Source organism: Lynx rufus, unplaced genomic scaffold (assembly GCF_022079265.1).
Source record: "Lynx rufus isolate CCGP_SWC_20201006 ecotype Redwood Valley unplaced genomic scaffold, mLynRuf1.p SCAF_13, whole genome shotgun sequence".
NCBI classification, from domain to species: Eukaryota; Metazoa; Chordata; class Mammalia; order Carnivora; family Felidae; genus Lynx; species Lynx rufus.
The window spans coordinates 48,063,678-48,086,750 of NW_025814827.1; the positions used below are offsets into that span (position 1 = coordinate 48,063,678).

General features: G+C 33.3%; 1 protein-coding gene across 5 annotated transcripts in view; it reads right to left on the reverse strand.

The window, feature by feature from the left end:
* Positions 1-4,677: 4,677 nt before the first annotated feature.
* NOVA1 (NOVA alternative splicing regulator 1) overlaps positions 4,678-23,073 on the reverse strand; it is a 148,905-nt gene continuing 130,509 nt past the window's right edge. For all 5 annotated transcript variants that reach the window (XM_047074628.1, XM_047074629.1, XM_047074627.1 and 2 more), the window contains one exon: positions 4,678-5,682. In XM_047074628.1, the coding sequence (XP_046930584.1) occupies positions 4,678-5,682 (1,005 nt within the window). The remainder of the gene's footprint in view (positions 5,683-23,073) is intronic.

Sequence of the window (23,073 nt, forward strand, 5' to 3'; positions counted from 1 at the left end):
GGCTTCTGTACCACTTGTAATGAGACAATTGCCCTTCCATTGCAATTATAAAAAACTATTTAAAAAAAAATTCGGCACATACACGTTAAATATTTTTCCTTAAAAAAATAATCTAATCAAAATATTGAATACTTTAGATTTAAACAATATTTTATTTACAAATCTGATTTGATTACTTTATTAATTACACAAGGTAATGCTTCAATTTTCAAGAACAGTTTTTTTTTAATATATAGACCAGTGGAATGATATCTAGTAATATGTACTACACTTCATTTTTTTCAAAATTAACATGACAAGTTTTCTAATACTTTCATTTTTTTTTGGAAAAAAATGTTATTTTATTGGGGCACATATCTGATGAAACAAAAAATAACATGCAGAATTCCAAAAATAATCTGTTAAAGTAATATGATACTTACCCTTTATGTAATAAGACATCTATGAACAACAGTGCATAACAATATTATGTATTCATGTTTATGAGAAACCAAGCAGGAGGCAAAATGAGTTCATTCTGCTTTCTAATCATGTGCAATTTCATATGGCTGTTTGCATCATTTAAATAAAGTGTGTACATTAAATTTCTAAGACTGCATTGCACCCAAAATTATTATGGATAGCCATGCTTGCCCTGTATTTAATGAGTGATGAATTTCTCCTACTAACAGAGTAACTGGTCTCAAATCGTGTCTGTGATGTAAATAGTATTAAATTATATTTTCATTTCTTTCAATTGCTGCCTTGGAAAGCAAAAATTCCCTTCTTGGAGAAGACTTACAGTAAGTAAAATTTACTTAAGGACTCAGTGAGGAATCAGCATGTGAATTAAGAATGCAATATAAGAATGGATTAAAAAAATGTGATTATCAGTACCTTTGTTGAAACCTATTACCACCATTAAAATTTCCAAGGAAAGATAGGGCCTGTAACATAGGGATTCCATTCATTGTTAAATTACTAAAATCTACCAATTTAATGCTTTCATACTGTTTATTTTTTTCCAATAGAAAAATAAATCTCATACATTAGAAGTGGTACACAAAAAACTGGGATAAAATTTATCAGATTCTTGATAGCACCATTTACACATTCTTAAAGTAAACATTAATATGCACTTTCTTAGAAAGCGATATAAATATATAATACAGGACTTGCTAACCTCTGTTAACCATCTGAATACGATGGAATAATCTATCTCTACTGTGCAGGTAGGCTGTGCATGGTGGTGTGGCAATATAATTTTAAAAGTTTGTTACAGATGTGATGGGAAGCTGGAAGGAGTCGAATAAGCAGAAAAAAAGAGCTTAGATCTATTGTAAGCAATGAGTCGAAATGAGCCGTTACAGGTTAGAATTTATCTTTGTTTCTGATCATTCAATGAGAAAATGACTTCCACAGAAATAGATACATTTAACTGTTTCAGGAGTGGGGTGGGTGAGGTGAAGTAGGATTGAAAGTCCTACAGGTAATAGCAATAACTGGAAGTGCAGACGAAATTGGTCTTCAGTGCAAAGAGGAAGGCAGCCGTTTAAAAAGTCTAGGTGCAATGTTGTGGTGCTGAAAGAAAAGCTCCCAGTGATAAAGGAAAAAAAATAAAAACTGCAATGCAACTTCAAGCAGTAATTTTGTGGTGCTGAAAGGACAGCTCCCAGTGTTGAGGAAAAGATCTTGGATCTAGAATGAGGTGTCCAATCTGTATGATAAACAGCACACTGTGTCTCAGAGCGCCCATTCAATCTCAGTAAGTAAATGAAATATTGATTGAAAGTGACCCTGAAACAGAATGCATTAAAAAGACATAGAAAGCTGCAGAACTGAGGTAATTCGTATTCAGCATGTTCACCAGCCTCCCTATAGCAAAACAAGTCTATAAATAGTTGCATTTCATAAGATGTTTGGCCCTTGTATCATCAGTTTTCTCCATTTTGGATCAGTATAGCTGAACAGCCATTGTTACATGCCTACCTGTGGCAGTTTGAAGCCATACTAATTTTCTTGCAGTAAATTAAAGCATCACATCACAAATCAATTCTACATGGTCTATAAATTTCAGAGAATAACTTTTTAGACAGCATGAAGCTGATTTACACATAATGCACACAAACCCTTATCTGTTACCAAAAATTAAAATGTAAATATCTTCAATTTAGCTTTCAGTTTTAACTAACATATAACCATGCCAACTAGCAAAAGTTTATAATTCCCATTTACAATTGAAATTGAACTGAGTGCATTTTCAGCAATACTAGCTAATAAAATACACATAATTGTTTAAATGGTTTGGCTTCAAAGTAACATTAATTCCAGATGAAATGCATGGGCTCCACAGTGGACTACTGGAATTTTGAAATAAAAGGTTGAAGATTTGCTAAGACTGAACAAAACATTTTAAAGACCCAACATTTGAAATGCTTCTAATACACATCCTAGATCACTTCCTTTCTTTTTCAACTAAGTGGGGCCCCAATCTTCGCCTTTGTTCACTGCTGACTCTGAGACAGCATGGTGAAAGAAATTTACATAGATATTATTTACTGTTAATGTATTATAAATGATCTGAGACTTGTGACATGCAAGGAAAAAATGAGACGGGAGACAAGTGATGCTACATGATGAACTAAGCACATTTATAATGATAAAATGAGTAAATATAATAGCGGCAATGCTAACCACTGATTCCACGAGATACACTATTTGTCAAAACTTACACAGCTACAGAGTATCGACGATAAATAGTCATTACCAATTAACACAGTTTACTACAGCTTTTCTCTTTCATTTAAACAAGCATATCATTCCCTTTTAAAATCATTCTCTAAATAAATATTTAGAGATAGAGAACTCTAAAATGAAATAACAGTCCAATGTTAAAAACTAAAAAAAAAATGAATCTACTCTTACAGTTTGACAGAAATGAATTATTAATAGTGGAAGGGGAAGGGATCAGGAAATAATTTCAAGTTCTCAATGTCCAAAAGTAAATTGCACAGTAAATCAATATGAAATGAAGAGTCCATATAGTTCAATGAACAAAAGGGAAAGTTCATGAGGACAAAGATCACAGTTCAGAGAGAGGCTGGACGAAATTCAGACATGGAGCATCACACTCATTGTTCTTTAATTGGTTGCACAGAAAGGAGCAGCTGGGATGCCATTTAGCTTGCTAGGATGGACGTAATCAATGGGTTGAAGTTGAGATGGAAGTAATTCTCTTTTGTAATTCAGTTGCTCAGCCAGATGATCCAGAGGTAGCCAGCATTTTATTTTTGTCCATTGAATTTAAGACTGCATGCACAGCATGAGGAGGTGCTTGGGGATGGATGCCCCTATGAGTGGCCTTGAGTGGGCAAACTCAGAGGTTAACAGATGGTGTGTCAAATGGCCTGGACAGTTGGCACTCAGGAGAGGTACAGAAGAGGGTGACAGTTGTTGGGTCTTGGGAACAAAGGCTTACTTTGAAATGACCTGTCAAAAAGCCTGACAAAGGTAGATCACACTACCTCTCAAGATAAACTGCCTCTTCTAAATAAGCATGCAGGAAATACTGTCTGGTTGGTGACATAAAAATGCTCCACAAAACATGCAAATTACCGAGTATTAGAAACTGCATTGGCTGCTAGCGCCATGCTGCAAAGACTCCATCATGGGAGCAAACAGCTAAATCACAGATAGCTTCACAGTAAAATCTACATTCACAATACTAATAGGTTTCTAGTGTTAACAAATTATACACAATTATAAGCTCTTAAAATGCAACATACTTATCAAGCAGTTGCAGATAATGAAACATTATCAGCTATCAATAATTTGTTGGCACTTTCACTTTTGTTTATAAAATTTCCAATACACTGTACCACAGTTATGTGTCTAAACAGTGAGGATGTTAATGGAGTAATGACTGTTCTACTGGCCAGGCGATGGGATCAGTAGTGAATTCAGTGCTTAAAAACAAATGTACAAACCTCTGAAGAGGTGGGACTCCATGTGAGAACTTTTGTTGAACTTACAAATGATGAAGAATGGGCCATGGCCAGCATGCAGCATTATTTCCATTGTCTAGTTCAGATGGAGAACAGGTGCTTTTATTGATCTGTAAACTTACCAATATAATTTTCCACAGTTTTAACCTTTTAAATATTTTACAGTGCTTTTATGCAACTATATTGCTTTTTGATCATTTTAAATTTAAAACTTATTTTCAAAATATTGTTTCCTACTTCACTGTGCCCTAAGCAGGAAGTAAGACTTACATGACAGTGCTTTGGCCTCACTCCATTTTAGGTCACTGACCCCACCATACTCAACCTAACAGTAGTTAATTTAGTGTTATCTAGAACTAATACTGAAAACTATACGCATATCCCTGTCTACATTCAATCATTAAACTACAATAATGCTGGTAAAATGGCAGGCTTAAATCTTACACTAGAAACACCTCTGACAAATATACACAAGCAAAGTATAGAGAACAAAACAGATCAAGAAAAAATTCTTTCTATGAAACATCTGGTAAAACACATATTATTTACATATACACATTGTCAACATAGTCGCATTCATTTGCATAATTATATATTAATAACAGAAAAACTTCACTTCTGCAAAGTACAGTACATCCTTCTTGAAAATGGGGTAAAGGAGGGGTTAAAACAATCTGATGTACAATCGGGGCACTCAACCCACTTTCTGAGGATTGGCAGCCCGAACTCCTTGCTCATATGTGATCCTTTGTGTAATTAAATACTGAGCAGCCTGTGTTGCAGCTGGTGTTCCAGTAATGGTTACCTTCCGATTCCTTGTGCCAGGTACGAATTCTCCTTTTTTGGAGATCTGTATCCTTGCACCAGTCAACTCCTGGTATTCCACTAATGTTTTCCCTCCTTTGCCAAGTATTGCACCAACTAAGTTTTCTGGCACTGCTATTTCAACTACATCCTTTGATCCATCTGTGGATTTTTCTGTTCCTAGAATGGCACTGGCAGCTAGGGGAGAAGCAGCTCCAAAATATCCATTGGTTGCAGCAGTAGCAGCAGCCAGGCTACCTAATGCAAATGTCCCCGCCGTACCACCAGCTGTGCTGCCACTGGCTGAGGCTTCACTGGCATAGGTGGCCAACAAATTGGCTGCTGCTGCTGCTGGGTTGGCACTGGCAGCTGCTGCAGCCAAGGCCCCTGTTGCTGCCGCTTGACTGAGACCTAAACCTAATGTGTTGAGATTATATCCGTAGCTGGCTAAAGTATTAAGTGCAGAGGTGATGGCCACCAGGTCATTGCCTGTGAAGCCAGATAAAACTGCTGGAAAGGCTGCAACGCCAGCAAGGTTAGCATGTCCTAATAGCCCTGCGGCTGCTGCAGCGGTTGGTAACACTTCAGCAGTGTTTGCATAAGGAGATCCGGTTGGATTGGAATTTGCCACTGGACCTGTAACATTGGCATAACTGATATTGAGACAGCTGCCACTCTGTGGATCCTCTTGTATCTTCTGGATGATAAGTTCAACAGCTTTTCGGTTTTGTTCAGGTTCTCCACTCACAGTGACAACCCTCTCTTGCAAGTTGATCCCATCAGGTTTCTGGGAAAGCTGCACCCAAGCCCCTGACTGCTCCATTATAGCCTTCACAGTAGCACCTCCCTTCCCTATTATCAGACCTGCTGTGCTGTTGGGAACTATAATCTTTACCTGTAATTAAAAAAAATACGTATAAATAATACTTCTGTTTTGCGCATATACATTATATTACTTTGCTATCCTAGCAAAAGTAAAATAAGTGAAAATTAATTTAAACATAATTTATGAAAGACAGAAATAGCACAACTTCTAAAGTGACTTTTATCACATTTTAATACACTTATCTTGTAAAATCAGAATTTTTAAAAGAAAATGCAATGCTCAGTTTAAAATTATTAAACAGAATTTTCCTTGAGATTTGTTGCATTTTGCAGTACAACTTATAAGACATTAGTATGCTTTAAAAAGAGGGTATCATAACTATACATCAATGGCAACATTTTTATATAGCTTCAAAATAAAAATAATGTGGATATTCTTCACCTATTGTAGCTTTAAGAATACCTTTGGTCTAAAACATATAAAAACAAAGAGTGCAGGATTATGATGCAAAGTTAGTAAAGATAAAAGTAGTAAAGTTCTAGCTTGAGTCCATTAAAAAATTAATTTCATGTTCCTTATCACCTAGTAATTTTTGTGTTATTCAAAATTTACTTGTTTCGTGACTAATATTTTCTGAAATCAATAATTACTAGTAGTATTTTGATTTTTCGTCTAAACTGACACACAACATATAACTACAAAAATAACAAATATTTCTAAATAATTAATATGAAAAATTTCAGTCACTTTGAGGTAGGTCTTGAAGGCTATTTGAGAATATTCCCTGGCTGTTCTACTTAAATTTGTAAAATGACTATTTTAGTTAGATACTTTTCTTTCTGGCAGTAATAGCTACATTTTAAAAAAATAGGGCTTACAACCATATTATCAAAGGTGACTGAAAAATTACTGGAGTCACATGAATACCTACAATGATCCAATGTGACCATATGAAGTATAGGCATTTTAGCTAATTTGTATTGAAACATCCACCCACGAAACCCAGCCTAGTTTGATTTATTTAAGTACAATCAAATACTATTATAGAAAGTATAAAATCAGTAGGGTAGTTACCATAACACCTGAAATTAAAATATAAATATTAAAATTTTTATTTTGGTGGCACAAAGATCCCCATGGTGTTGTTTTATGACTCCTTGGGTAGGTCAGAGACTGTGAGTGCTGTGTCGCTGACAAAGCGCTAAAGGAACCACCTTCCCCGTTCTAGATATTAAAATGGGCAGGTTGAAATAATTTATTGAAAAATGAACAGGAATTAGTTGAGATATTCTATGAAATATTTCACCAGCTAGTTTTTAGCAAGTATTGCCATGCTCTCTTTAAGACAAATATTTTAAAGAAATAACAGCCATGCAATTTTGCTCTTGAAGGTAGCAGGCAGTGAAAGTATAAATTCGAATTCCAGACTGGGTCATCTCATAAATATGTTTACATGTATTAACACGCATGTACATTCACGCACTTTTCTTTTCCACACCTATAATTGATAGGAACAGGATGTTGTTTCATTCCACTTTGTGTATAAAATAATTTCATTTTAAATGGAAACAACCTAAACTGTCTAGAAACATTTTTTAGAAATATCAAATATATCCTTCATATCCCCGATTAAGTGCATCGGATTTCAAGAGGTAGACAGAGAAATAATTTTTTAAAACATGTTAATTTGTTAATTTTGTTCACAGACCTTTTTTATAGAAACATATGTTTGAAATGCTATATAGTATGTTAGTATTATAATTAGAAAGTTAAACCATGATTACCCCTTATATTAATTATAAAGATGAATTAGAATCATCCTTCTATTTTACTGTGCACATGAAGTATTGAGAAAATGTACTTTTAAGGGTTTAAATATGTGAATGTTAAATATGATATTTTACAAATAAGTACTTCTTTTCAAAATCAGAACATTTTTTATACAGTTGAAAACATTTATATACTGGCAAAATGTAGTGTTTTAACATAATTTTTATGTTTTAACACAATTTTTGCAAAGAAAAATATATTAATTAACCAAAACTTTCAAAAGAGCTGTTCTTCAATTAGTTTAAATTCTAATATCACTTTTGTTTTGCCCAGCATAGTAATTACCTGCATGATTATAACCCAAGAAGAGACGAGCACATGAAAGTTTAACTATGGGAACTGTTCTACACACTGTCAATATAAAGTAATGAAATATATAAATTTAAAATATCTTAAAATCACCTTACGCTTCTATGAGATGTGGAAAGGTAATACTAATTTCTACTACACTGCACACCAGTCCACCAGTCTTCTACTATATTTACTGTTCTATTCTTCCAAAAGAACTTGCAGATGTGTGCAAAGTACTTTCATTATTGCACATTAGTCTGTCCTTTCTTTTATTTGTCCCATTAGTCATTTTTCTTTCTTTTCAATATTCAAAGATGCTGAAATAACGCATAGTTCAGAAATGGTGTGTAAACCTTTCATAAAAGTAAACATCTTGCAAAATATCTGTCTCTTTGTAAACTGAAAAATGACACCATCCCATCTATCTTTATATTAAAGATATCCTTCCAATACAAATTAGACACACACACACACACACACACACACACACACACACACACACAAATAAAGTCATCTTTATGTAATAAGTACTATTCCCTGGATTTTAGTTTTAACTATTTGAAATTATCTTATATAAAATACTGTCAGCCATAATTGCTATTTTATCAAATAGTGATGTGGTCCCCAAATTTTGTTGGTAGAACTTACATCTGTCCACATATAACTTAATAAGGGTGTGTTATGATTTAAGAGAAAGTATTAATGATTGCATATTAATATTAGTAGTAGCAGTCCTTAATTTTAGATAGTAATAATTCTACATAAGATTACTGATCTTAGAAATTAAATTAAAAAATTAAGGAAAATATAAATATAAAAAATTATTAAATTCCAAATAAAAAAATATAAATACTGAATAGCCTAGCCAAAGGAACATGTCACCCAACTTTTGTTTTTGACCCAAGAAAATGAAAAAGCTCTCATGGGGCTCCTGAGTGACTCAGTCAGTTAAACGTCTGACTCTTGGTTTTGGCTCAGATCATGATCTCATGGTTCATGAGTTTGAGCCCCACCTGGGGCTCTGCGCTGACAGTGCAGAGTCTGCTTGGGATTCTTTCTCTCTCTGTCCCTGTCTCCCTCTGCCCCTCCCCTATATGCTCTCTCTTTCTCTCAAAATAAATAAATAAAATACATACATACATACATACATACATAAAATTTTTAAAAGATGTGGAACCTTTAAAAAAAAAACCTCTCAGATTTATACTTTTTTTCTTGAAGAATTAAAAAATATGTATGTATCTATTTGCACACTTAATATGGACACTAACAAGAAACACACTCTGAAAATGAGAAGTTGAGACAAAAAGAAAAATGAATCCATTTGCATAGTGTCTCAGAAAAGTAATGTTCTAGTGCCATTTTATGTGTCAGGCCAGAGCCAAGAAGTGAGGCATTAATGTGGAAGCCTGGAGATAGCAGGCTACTGAATACTTGGTAGGGTAGGGAAGAGAAAAGGAGGGTGGAAAATTATGTAAGATGGTCTACTTGTTTATTTCTTAGATATAGGAATATAGCATTTACCAATGAAAAAGTCTGTGCATTGATAGCATTTGCAATACTGACTCACATATGTATATGCATACTTATCTCTAAATCTTTTTTTTTTAATGTTTACTTTTTAGAGAGAGAGAGAGATAGGGCACGAGTGGGAGAGGAGCAGAGAGAGAGGGAGACACAGAATCCAAAGCAGGATCCAGGCTCTGAGCTGTCAGCACAGAGCCTGATGGTGGCTCAAACTCACGAACTGCGAGATCACGACCTGAGCCAAGGTCGAATGCTGAACCTACTGAGCCACCGAGATGGCCCTCTATACTTATTTCTAAAGAATTGAGAATAACAATAATAATAATAAAACTGGGTCCTAGACAGCACACAAGTCATTTGGTGTAACATATACCAACTAAATCAGACATAATGTTGACAGTTATAAATCAGTTTTCAGAACTATACTCTAGACTTGCTACCATCAATTCAATCTTTTATGGAATACTGAGTGGCCCAGGTCCTGTGTTGGGAGTTAGAGATAAAGGATATATATGACAGTGCTCCTACCTGTAAGGAAATTATAGATTAGTTGTAGAAAAAAGATGTGTAAATGCAACAGTGCAGTGAAGTCTTAAAAGTGCTGGTATATAAGGGCATGAAGAGTACAAAGTAGACACAAAGCCTAACTGGAAGGAGAAGGAGTAAGTAAGAAAACCTCTGAGAGACAGTGATTATATTTATCTAAATGTCTTTCACATTTTTTGTACTATAAGAATCCTATTCTCAGATCTACCCTATGACCCAGAAATTGCACTGCTAGGAATTTACCCAAGGGATACAGGAGTGCTGATGCATAGGGGCCCTTGTACCCTAATGTTTATAGCAGCACTTTCAACAATAGCCAAATTATGGAAAGAGCCTAAATGTCCATCAACTGATTAATGGATAAAGACATTGTGGTTTATATATACAATGGAATACTACATGGCAATGAGAAAGAATGAAATATGGCCTTTTGTAGCAATGTGGATGGAACGGGAGAGTGTTATGCCAAGTGAAATAAGTCATACAGAGAAAGACAGATACCATATGTTTTCACTCTTATGTGGATCCTGAGAAACTTAACAGAAGACCATGGGGGAGGCGAAGGAAAAAAAAAAAAAGGTTAGAGAGGGAGGGAGCCAAAACATAAGAGACTTAAAAACTGAGAACAAACTGAGGGTTGATGGGGGGTGGGAGGGAGGGGATGGTGGGTGATGGGTATTGAGGAGGGCATCTGTTGGGATGAGCACTGGGTGTTGTATGGGAACCAATTTGACAATAAATTTCATATTAAAAAAAAAGAATCCTATTCTCTATTATCAGACATTCCCATAAGGTTGCTCTCTGTTATCTCTGTGTTGGAGAGCTCCCATTCGAACCTAAACCTATGTGAATAGTAATCGTGTGCTTAAGTATTGTTTTTAAAGAAAAAAATCTTTACTTAAATTTTCCCTATTCCTAGACTTATAATTATGTATTATCAAATAAACATGAGATAAGATTAACAATATAATTATACTAATTTTACTAGCATCAACTGCTTTTCAGGGGAAAAAAAAAGTAATTAAGTGACTATTTCTCTATGTGCAGCCAAAGAAGAACCTCTATTGGAATCCAGTATCAAAACCACTAAATAGGTAGGTTTTAATGTTGATATGTTTCTGATTAAAAATAAGTATTAAACAAATTTACCCCTTTGCTAAATAAGACCTGTAACTCATCATGGTTTTATAAAACAATGAGAGTGTCTGTAGTCACATTTCATCATCACGGCAGGAAAATTACCTATTTCATAAAGCCATACCTTAATATACATGCAAAACAAGGTCCATTATAATTTAAGATATCTCAATGAATAGTATGTACTATTTTATTTAGGGCTGCCATATTATATAGCACATATGCATGGACTTACATTGGTAAAGCAATGACTATCAATAGTGGATACTTTTCATTCATTCATTCGTTCATTCGCTCACTCATCCATCCAACATCTGATCTTCCTTCTTCTGGCAACAGACCCCAGTTTTCTTTTGGAGGCACCCTTTCTCATTCTTAGCACATGTGCTTCAGGTAAGGCTGACAACTTTCCAATGCTCTAGCAGTGGAAACACAACAAAGCCTGACACATCAAAATTCCCACACCCCTGGCAGGTACTGATTTGGGATTAAGAACATGATCCAGGATGGCCCAGTAAGAGTTAACCTGAGAATCTGGTAAAACTGATGGGACAGAGATAGTTGTATTTCTAATATAGCAGAGCATAAGCCTGACAGTAGTATCTTGCCACCATATGGAAAGAGAAAAAACCTGACTGAAAAATAAAGTTAACCGAGATAAAAGGAAACTCCAGAAATGGAGAGAGAAAATTTCTGACAGCATTCTGGCATCTGAATCTAACCATGTCTAAAGCCTGCCCAGATCAATGTAATTCCCTTTTTTAAGCCACTTTGAGTGGGATTTCTATAATTTAGAACAAGCCAACTGGTATATTAGAAACTTTTACACTCTTACTATATCATATATTATTTGCCTATCTAAAAGAAATAGTACATTTTGTTGTATGTCTTGATGCTTTAAAAATCAAGACATTACCAAGATATACCCTACATGATCTAAAAGAATAAATCTCTTTCATTTCCGTAATGTACACCTTTGGCTGCTGAGGCAGCATTTAGTAGTGTTCAATGAAGATGCATGTGTTATTTGGGGATCTATCTTGAATTGCTGACTAAAGTAAATTGAAAACATCTTTTCCTTTGATTATAGATTTTATACTGATTAATAACTGCCTTCTGAAAAGTGTGGATTTGACAAAATATGTACAGGACTGCTACATGAATACAAAATATTGAAATAAAAAAAAGCAACTCTTCTAACTTTCTAGTAGTCTGTTTTATCTTCCCACTTTTGATAATCAAATCAAAGGCAATACAGTTTTCATAAACATGCATAGTATCACTGTAAATGCCATGCTGTCTTTTCTTAGATATCTTCACCCTCTTTTTCCCCACCACTACCAACACCAGGTTTGAAACCCAGGAGCCATCTGTGCCTTTTCTTGCTCCCTAGATGTCTACATCCTGTTATGTACTATTGATTTTTTTTCTCTCTGAAATGCTTCTTTTAAGACTGGTATGCTATGCTGAATCCAAACTTTACCTTCTAATTCTTGGATATACTCTATATTCATTGTTTTTCCATGTCTTTGCTTATTGTTTATTCATTTGTCCCAACTGACTGAAATGTTATATACCTATATTCCCACACTGTTCTTTACTTGAGAATGCATATTTTTGCCTCCTTAAATCTTATATGTCCTGTAAGAGCAGTTCAAATGCAATAGCGCTTGTAAACTCAATCCTGGTTCTCTAAAGAAGTGTCAAATACTTCTCTGTATTTCTTATTATGTTACTTATTCTATGCTGGCTTATATTAGCATGCAACAGATATTTATCTCTCTCACAAAATTATATTTTCAGAAAGCCATTATCTTATTTAGTTTTGGATTTATTATTTGCACTTAATTGACATGATCAGTTGGATAACTGTTTAAAAGATAAAACCAAAAAGTAAAATATAGATTAATAAGAACCAAATAATAAACTATTTAAAAGATTCCATCATGGCCATGCAATTGTGTGTATGTGTGTATGTGTGTGTGTAAAAATAAGACATCCGGTTCTTAAAACAAGAATAACTTTACCACCTCTAAAATCCAAAATTCAAAGATGATCCTTTCAACTGGAACCATCATATATTAGTAATTCACCAAAATGATCAACACAAAGGGAAAGAGGAGAAGTGCCTGTTATGTGTTCTCTAGAACTTTTAGAAAACATGGAATTGTTCCTTTGGCCACATACATGTGAATCTACAAGAAAGGTGACATTATGGACATCAAGGGAATGGGCACTGTTCTAAAAGGAATTCCCCACAAATGTTACCATGGCAAAACTGGAAGAGTCTACAATGTTACAACAGTACTGTTGGCACTGTTGTGCACAAACAAGGGCAAGATCCTTGCCAAGAGAATTAATGTACATATTGAGCATATAAACCACTCAAAGAGCTGAGATAGCTTCCTGAAGTGTGTTAAGAAAAATGGTAAGAAAAAGAAGGTAGTCAAAGAGAAAGGTACTTGGGTTCACCTGAAGTGCCAGCCTGTCTCACCCAGAGAATCACACTTTTTGAGAACCAATGGAAAGGAGCCTGAGCTGCTGGAACCCATTCCCTGTCAATTCATGGGATGATATGTGTAAAAAAAAATACCTCAAGACTAAAAAAATATTCAAAGATTATATGGCAAACATACTAAAATACACAAAAAGATAAATGCATAGATGTTTTAATCTTACAAAATTACTGAAATCAGTAACTCTCATAGATTTATGGTTACTAACATTATGAATGGATGTTGTACTGTGTCAAATGCTTTTTCTGCATCTGAGGAAATGATCATATGGTTCTTACCCTTTCTTTTATTAATGTGGTGTATCACATTGATTGATTTGCAAATATTGAACCACACTTACATCCCAGGAATAAATCTCACTTGATTGCAGTTAAATGATTTTTTAATGTATTGTTGGATTTGGTTTGCTAGTATTTTGTGGAGGATTTTTCATCTATGTTCATCAGAGATATGGGATTGTAGTTTTCTTTTTTAGTGGAGTTTTTATCTGGTTTTGGTATCAGAGTAATGCTGGCTTCATAGAATGAATGTGGAAGTTTTTCTTCCTTTTCTATTTTTAGAATAGTTTAAGAACAGGTATTAACTCTTCTTTAAATAGCAGCACTCTCAACAATAGCCAAATTATGGAAAGAGCCTAAATGTCCATCAACTGATGAATGGATAAAGAAATTGTGCTATATATACACAATGGAATACTATGTGGCAATGAGAAAAAATGAAATATGGCCTTTTGTAGCAACGTGGATGGAACTGGAGAGTGTGATGCTAAGTGAAATAAGCCATACAGAGAAAGACAGATACCATATGGTTTCACTCTTATGTGGATCCTGAGAAACTTAACAGGAACCCATGGGGGAGGGGAAGGAAAAAAAAAAAAAGAGGTTAGAGTGGGACAGAGCCAAAGCATAAGAGACTGTTAAAAACTGAGAACAAACTGAGGGTTGATGGGGGGTGGGAGGGAGGGGATGGTGGGTGATGGGTATTGAGGAGGGCACCTTTTGGGATGAGCACTGGGTGTTGTATGGAAACCAATTTGTCAATAAATTTCATATATATATATATAAAAAAAAAGAACTACACAAACCTCAAAAAAAAAATAAATGCTTGGTAGACTATGCCTGTGAAGCCATCTGGCCTTGGATTTCTGTTTGTTGGGAGGTTCTTGTTTATTTATTTTTTTATTATACTTATTCAATTTCTTTGCTGGTTATTGGTCTATTCAAGTTTTCTATTTCTTCCTGTTTCAGTTTTGGTACTTTATACAAATGGTGTTGCAAAAAGTGGACATCAACATGCAAAAAAAACTGGACCACTTTTTGCAGTTAAGTAAAAAACCACTTTTTTACATTTTGTGTTAAAAATGGATTAATGACCTAAATGTGAGGTAAGAAACCATGTAAATCATACAGAAGAACACAGGCACTGTGTTCTCTGACATTGGCTGTAGTACTTTCTTTCTAGGTATGTCTCTGGAGGCAAGGGAAACAAAACCAAAATAAACTACTGGGACCTCATCAAAATAAAAAGCTTCTGCATGGTAGGGAGAACAATTGACAAAACTGTAAGGCAAACTACAGAATGGGAGAAGGTATTTGCAAATGGCAAATATACTAACCTGGTTATACTAACCTGATAAAAGGTTAGTATCCAAAATATATAAATAACTCATAAAACTCAACCCTGAAAAACAAATTCCAATTTAAAAAAATGGACAGAAGACATGAACAGACAATTTTCCAAAGAAAAAACACAGATGGTCAACAGACACCTGAAAAGATGCTCAACATCTTTGATCATCAGGGAAATACAAATCAAAACTACAATGAAATATCACCTCAGGGTTCCTGGGTAGCTCAGTTGGTCAAGCATCTGACTCTTGATTTTGGCTCAGGTGATGATCTCAGGTTCCTGAGATCGAGCCCTGTGTCAGGCTCTTCGCTGACAGTGCAGTCTGCTTGGGATTCTCTCTCTCCCTCTCTCTCTGCCCCTCTCCCGCTCATGATCTCTCTCTCTCTCTCTCTCTCTCTCTCTCTCTCTCTCTCTCTTTCTCTCTCTCTCAAAATAAATGAATAAACTTAAGAAAAAAGAAAGATAACCTCACACCTGGTCAGAGTGGTTAAAATCAACAACACAAGAAACAATAGATGTTGGCGAGAAAGAGAAGAAAGGGGAATCCTTTTGCACTGTTGGTGGTAATGAAAACTTGTGCAGCCACTGTAGAAAACAGTATGGAGGTTCCTCAAGAAGTTAAAAATAGAACTACCCTACAATCCAGCAATTGCACTACTATTTACCCAAAGAATACGAAAATACTAATTCAAAGGGATACATGCACCTCTATGTTCATAACAACATTATCTACAATAGCCAAATTATGGAAACAGCCCAAGTGTCCATCAACTGAAGAATGGATAAGGAAGATGTAGTATAGGTATTCAGCCATCAAAAAGAATGAAATCTTGCCATTTGCAATGACACGGATGGAGCTAGTGAGTATTACACTAAGCAAAATAAGTCAGAAGGACAAATACCATATGATTTCACTCATATACAGAATTTAAGAAATAAAACAAACAAGCAAAGGGGAAAAAAAAAGAGATAGGGAGGCAAACCAAGAAACAGACTCTTAACTATAGAGAACAAACTGATGGTTACCAGAGGGGACGTTGGGTGAAACAGGTGATGAGGATTAAGGCATGTACTTGCTGTAATAAGCAACCTGTATGGAAGTGATGAATCACCATATTGTATACCTAAAACTAATATTACACTGTATGTTAACAACTGAAATTTAAATAAAAACTTGAGAAAAAAATCACTAACATTTTAAGAACTAAATGATTAAATATGCACTACATGCCTTTTCTTAAATGTTCATTGATATATATTATGTTTTTCCTATGATACTTCATAGTTTGTTACCCCTTACCCACTAAGGTTTTGTGGCTAGGCTTCCTTAGCTATCAAAATATAGTCAGATTGGTTCTAAAAGTCCAGAATACAAATATATTAGCATTTCCTTGATTATGTGATGAACTGGATCAATTAACAACATGACTCAAATGACAGTTTCTACTGAGTCATAATCACAATTCATAACTGGTGCAATTACCTCCTACCTCTTTGCCTTGGTTCAAGTAATTACATTTTTACCTCAGAATAATTAAAAGTTTATACTTCATTTTATATCTTCTTTCAAAGAGCCATACTCTATTTCCCCTTGCGGATGTAAGATATGAGAGAGAATGACAGACAATACACCTCTTTTCTTGTGTGTACCCTTGGAAGAAGACAAAAACTGAATGATAATCCCCATGAAATTTCTAAAGGCAAATAAAGTTTAACTTCACTATATTTTTACTTCATACATTTTTTTCACTTTGCCCCTTGAAGCATTATTCAAAGTTAGCTTGTTTGGTTTTTTTTTTCTTTTCCTTTTGATGACTGCTGCCTATGTTAAAGACACATCACATCACATTCCAGACAGGGATACACTTAGGTATAAGAAAAATAGGAAAAATCATTTTTTATAGGAAAAGAAAAGCACTTTAAATGATTCCTATTGAGATGCTAAATGGTCTAGACATAATTACGTCAAAAAAGAAAAATTCCAGAAGTCAAACAACTATAAAGAAACCATAAAAGTTGTAAATAATAAACTATTTTAGGGCAGCCTATTATTTACAAATGAAAATAACTTGCAGTATTGTCTTCTTAATGCTTACTAAACCATATTTTACTAAAATGAGGTTAAATTTCTTGAACTCCCATTTGTCAACATCATCTACATGTCAAATTATCAAAAACCTCTTAGAAATCATTATTATTATTACTATTATTATTTTAAAACATATCTTCTTAGACAAACTGTTTTAGAGTTTACATAATAAGATATATGTTCAGAATTCTTAATTCCAATTAGTGAAAAAATGTACTTGAAATATTTGGGCTTTTAATATGAAAACTAATGCTTTTAATTTAATATTTTAAAAGCTGTAATGTCAATTTAAAAAGTGAAAAATAGCTATGAACATTAAAGGAGGGGTTGTGTTCACAGACGTGGATGATGAAAAGGTATGAAAGATAAGGATAGAGGGAATCAAGAATTCTACTTTGGAAATTTTAAGTTTGAAATCCTCATGAGACATCTAAGTGATGACAGCAAGTAGGTGATTGGCTATAGGTCTGGTGATCATAGGAAATTTGAGGTTATTTAAAGCAATAGAAATGGATAAGGTAATTTACGGGAAGGTAAAAGTGAAAAAACTCATTAAATAGTGAACAGTAAAGAACTTTGATAAGAAAATAAAAACTGCTAAAATCAATCAGATATTTAAAATAGAGCAGCAAAATTAATCACTTAAAAAAAAGTGAACCAAATGTACATGAGGTAATGGTCTAACTATTAATCTTTTTTTTTTTAATTTTAATGTTTATTTACTTTTGAGAGAGAGTGCAAGCGAGTCGGGGAGGGGCAGAGAGATAGGGAGTCACAGAATCTAAAGCAGACTCCAGGCTCTGAGAGGTCAACATAGAGCCTGACATGGAGCTTGAACTCACAAACCGTGAGTTCATGACCTGAGCTGAAGTTGGATGCTCAACCGACTGAGCCATTCAGGCACCCCTTAATCTCTTTCCTTTAAAAAATGTGTAGTAGTATATATTACCTCTTGGAAATCACTATGGAGAATACATTAAGTTATAAAATGAACATAAGCTTTGCCTTAGTGTCTATCTTTCCTTTTGTGATCCTTCTGGAAAATAACCCAGAACACGGAAAATATCATATACAAAGAACAGTGTACAGGCACTACATGGTATTATAAAATGATGTGGAAAACAACACAAAATTCTAAAATATATGTAAATGTGTATGTGGAGTTTGGATTAAGTAGTGTAAAATTATATGCAGGTAAAACTGAAATGAAGGGAATAACAGAGACTGAATTTCAGGTGACATTTTTTCCCCCTACCAGGTAAACTTTGTCTTATTTTAATATTTTAAAAGCAGTGTAATAAAAGGAAATAAAAAAGTTACTTCCAAATTAAACTGCTGAATAAACAAATTATGTAAAAGTAGAATAAACAACATGTTTAAAATAGTTTTAATATATTTCTTGGTACTCACTGCACAGTTATTTATTCAGTGCCTATGGTGTGCCAGGTACTGGTGCAGATGTTGGGGATTTTATAGAAGTCAATAAAAAGAATTAGATCTCCCTCTTATGAAGCTTACAGTCAGGTAGCATCTATCATAAAGACTACTAAATATTTAAATTTATATTATACAAGTAGTTGAGAAATGATAGAAAGGAGACTTAGAAAATACTTTTAAATTTTAAAATAAGGAAACTTAAAGTCATAGTTTTAAATAAGAATCATGTAATTAAAATAAATACCTATCTAGGAAAACCAGAATGTTAATGTTAGAATTTAAAAATTTTTTAAATTCTGAGTTTATTCATGGATTGATTTAATATGCTATGATATAACCAAACTAATTAGATATTTTCAGAAGTAAACATCTGAACTATGTTTGAAAAATCAGTCTCCACTTAAACTTCTGTAAATAGATGAATTTTAAAAACTTGCATAATTTGGACTTTTAATTTTGTTTTTTCAAATTTTTGATTAAGCCATTTTTACCATTAAAATTAAATGTTATTATTTAGTTTAAAAGCTTGATGTGCAATATTTTTTACCTGATTTAAGCTACTTTGAAGTCAAATACAGGTGCTTACAGGTATTTTATATTTACCAATCATCCTAATACAACACTGCTTATATTTGATTTTACCAACAATTTTTCTGAAGCCAGTACTTTTTTTTTTAAAGATAATATGTGTTTTCATTTCAGTAACATACTAGTAAAGTTTGATAATTTACTATCACAAGTGACTATCGTTAAGAATATGAATATTTCACAAATTATTCTTAATTAACACTGGAGATAAACAAATATTAACATAAAAGGCTACAGAAGAATGCCTGTAATTTAACAAACTGTATTATTAGTCACAAAACTAAGCTCTTTCCCTAAATATGGATTGAAGTAGTTCACTTCTAATATTTAATAAATCATAAATAAAAACATTAATTTTGTAACTTCTATTACTTGGCTCAAAACAAATTGCAGTTAGTTAATAAAATAGAGCATTTCCTTTTCCAAAATATTTTTAAAGAGTATCTTAAAAAAATAGTATCATCTAATACAAGAAAAAAACAATAGCTGAACCAAACACTTAATAAAATGAATTATAAAGGTATTAGGTTTAGAAGAAAAGATGAAAATGATCAACTTATTATCTCCTAGGATATTCCTTAATCAAAGATAAATTAGAAAAGTCAAAAATGAGAAATAATTATTTATTCTATAGTGAATAGGAGTCAAACTGTCTAATCTGGCAAAACTACTCTTATCTGAAAGAACATGCAAAGACATTCACATGCTTCCAATTTCTAAGCATTTTAAAAAGTAAAATATTGAAAATAAACTTGATAACTACCCCTTTTATATGGCTTTATTTGAAAGATTACAAAAAATTCTATTGAACTGTACGTGCGTGTGCGTGTGCGCGTGCGCACACACACACACAGAGCAAGAAGACTAATACACATTCCAGAGTACAGAGCATTAAATGCTTTGGTTATATAAATGCATGTATAATGTGCTGTCTTGAGAACACGCTGTGGTGTAAGAATTACTACAGCTATGACTGTAAGAAAAACGTTGATGAAATAAATAAAACACCTTTACCTAGTAGGTAGTCCAGAAAGACAGATAATTGCAAATCTGCCTACTCATGAGCCAATGCCCGAGTCATGTATGGGATGTAAAATAAACGACATTACAGAGTGACTATTTCATTCTTTTTCCCTGAAGTATACCACTTTTTTTTCAATCTGAGTAACTGTAAAGCACTAGATTTTCCATAAACAGGAATATATCTTAATTTGAAATTGTACCTTCAAAAGGGACTTCGGAAGGTCAAATAGGCTGGTATTTACCATAAGGTGTATTATGCAAACATAAATTAGGTGCTTTCAGTAGCAATTCTTAACTTGCTCTCAGGCAGATCCTCTGATTCCCACCATTGGGTGTGAAGAACACACTATCTACAGCATAGCAAACTAACTTAGAAGCTTGTAATGGAATGACTATGGTTAGAAGCATTCATTTAACCCCTTTCCATAATTTTTGTAATCTGTATATAAAGATATACAACGTAAGAGAACTCCTAATCATTCCTGGTAATCGTCAAGGACTATTAATGCTATGTGAAAAGATAATCACCCTTTGCATAATAACTCTTCATAGATTTAAGTTGTACTAGTTATAGTTAATAACTCTTATTGTTTTCAATGCTAAACCTAACACCTACCCTTCAACTTTGGCACAAATCAAATATTTTTTCTTTAATTTATAATTTTTCAAATAAAGTGTGTTATTTAATGAAAAAAGTCTTAATAAAGTCTGAGAGAAGAGACAGTGTAAGTATAGTACACAATCATTTTAGTCAACTAATATGCATTTTTCATATAATAAACAGCTTCAGAAAACATTTCTCTAACTCTTTAAATATAGACACCCAATCTCATGCAAGATCTATTAAGTAAGTATCTCCACAGGTATTTCTGATGTAAAAGTAGGATTGAGAACCTTTGATGCATTAAGAAAAATATTACATATAGTACATAACTTGATATAACTTCAAAATATGAAAAAAATGTCATTTCCTTTGTCATTTATAAATGTCTCCTTTAGGCCTGAACCCTCTCTATGTAACCCTTCTGGAAACTCAATAAAGCATTCCATGACTAGAAAAAGGAAGAGATAGGTAGCTCAAACAGATATATAATGATAAAGATGGTCCAGTCTTTCTCTTGGAAAATTCCCACTTTATATTCTTCAAAACACAGTATATACCACAACTGAAGTCATTTTCTCCATCTTGTTTTACATTCTCAGTTAACATTTTAAAAACAAAGTAGAGATATAAACAGAAAAAGTTAATCATGTTCATATTCCTCATCATCACACTATGATACATGCACACAAGATGTTTTCTATTAAACATAGGGCCATATGTTTCTTAGCAACTTAGTATTCTTTAGATAGTATATTATGAACACTATTCTTAGCCAATTTATGTGGCTCCAACTTATTATTTTTAATACCATCACCCCATAATATTCTGTAATACCATTATTTATTCAGTCATTCTCCTGTTAGAGGTCAGGTTGTTTCCCAACTTTTGCCACTGCAAATAATACTATGATATACATCCTTGTCTCTATATTCCTAAATATTGGTGCATTAAGTTTTACTGGATAGATTCTCAAAAGCCGCAATATTATAGCACTTACATCAATATTGTATAAGAATGATTATTTCCTATATCCATGCCAGCACTTTAAATTTATAAGTGCACATACACACAGATTATTTGTTCCTGATCCATGTGCATTATTAACACAGAGAATTTTATCTGTTGGTTAAAAAAAAAGTATAATTTTATGATGTTGATTCATCTTTCCCTGATGCCTAACATCCTTTTCTAAAATGGATTAAAATGACACTTAAATATTACTCTGGACCAGGCAGTGTTCTAAGTGCTTCTCATGTATTCATTCATTTAAGAATCATAACAAACCTATGAGCTAGGGCTCCGTTGTTAGTCACATTTTAATGATGAGAAACACATATGGCAAAGTTAAAAATGTTTCTTCAAATCAGAAAATAAGAAAGCAGGAAAGATTTGATTTGAAGCCAAAGATTATGATTCGAGATCCCAGTTCTCTTAATCCCTAAGTTATACTACCTTTCTTAATATATAATAAAACACAGTAAATTCTCATATGTACTTGGATTTCTGGAATTTCACTGATAAATTATACCTGTTTGTGTTAATATCACACTCCTTTTATTATGATAGCTTTATAGTAAATTTTAATACTGAGCCAAGTAAGCCGTCCCACACATATATTATTTTTTGATAATCCTTTTATTAATAGTTTCCTGGTAATTCTTAGGCATTTCTTTTTCATATGAATATTAAAATCATTTTGCCTTTGTTTCTAGCTCCCACAATACCAAAAAAATTGGGGAGAAAATGAAAATTACAACACATTTACATTTTAATTTAAAAACATTGCTATTTCTATATTAAATTTTCTCTTCCAAAATTATTTTAAGTCTATTCATTAAGGAAGCATTTTATGTACTTATATGAAAATTTTACATTCTCTTAATATGGATTCTATCCTTTTTTGGTTCAATTTATTCTTGGAAAGTTTTACAGATTTTGATATGTATATGATATACACTAATAAACTTCACTCATATAGTAGCAATTTTTTAATATCAGCAATTTTATAAAGCTCATCCTAGTAGTAAGCACAATACATAAACTCTAATGTGTAATAAATACAATTCCCTTAAAATAAAAATAATAAAATCACTTCTCTTAAAACGAACATTTGTATTTCATTGTTTTTCTGGAACTTTCTTAAATACACTTCTAATGAACACTACCCTGATATAACACACACGTGCACACACACACCAACTCACACACATACGCTGAAGGAAATGAAAATTTTTTGTTGGAGA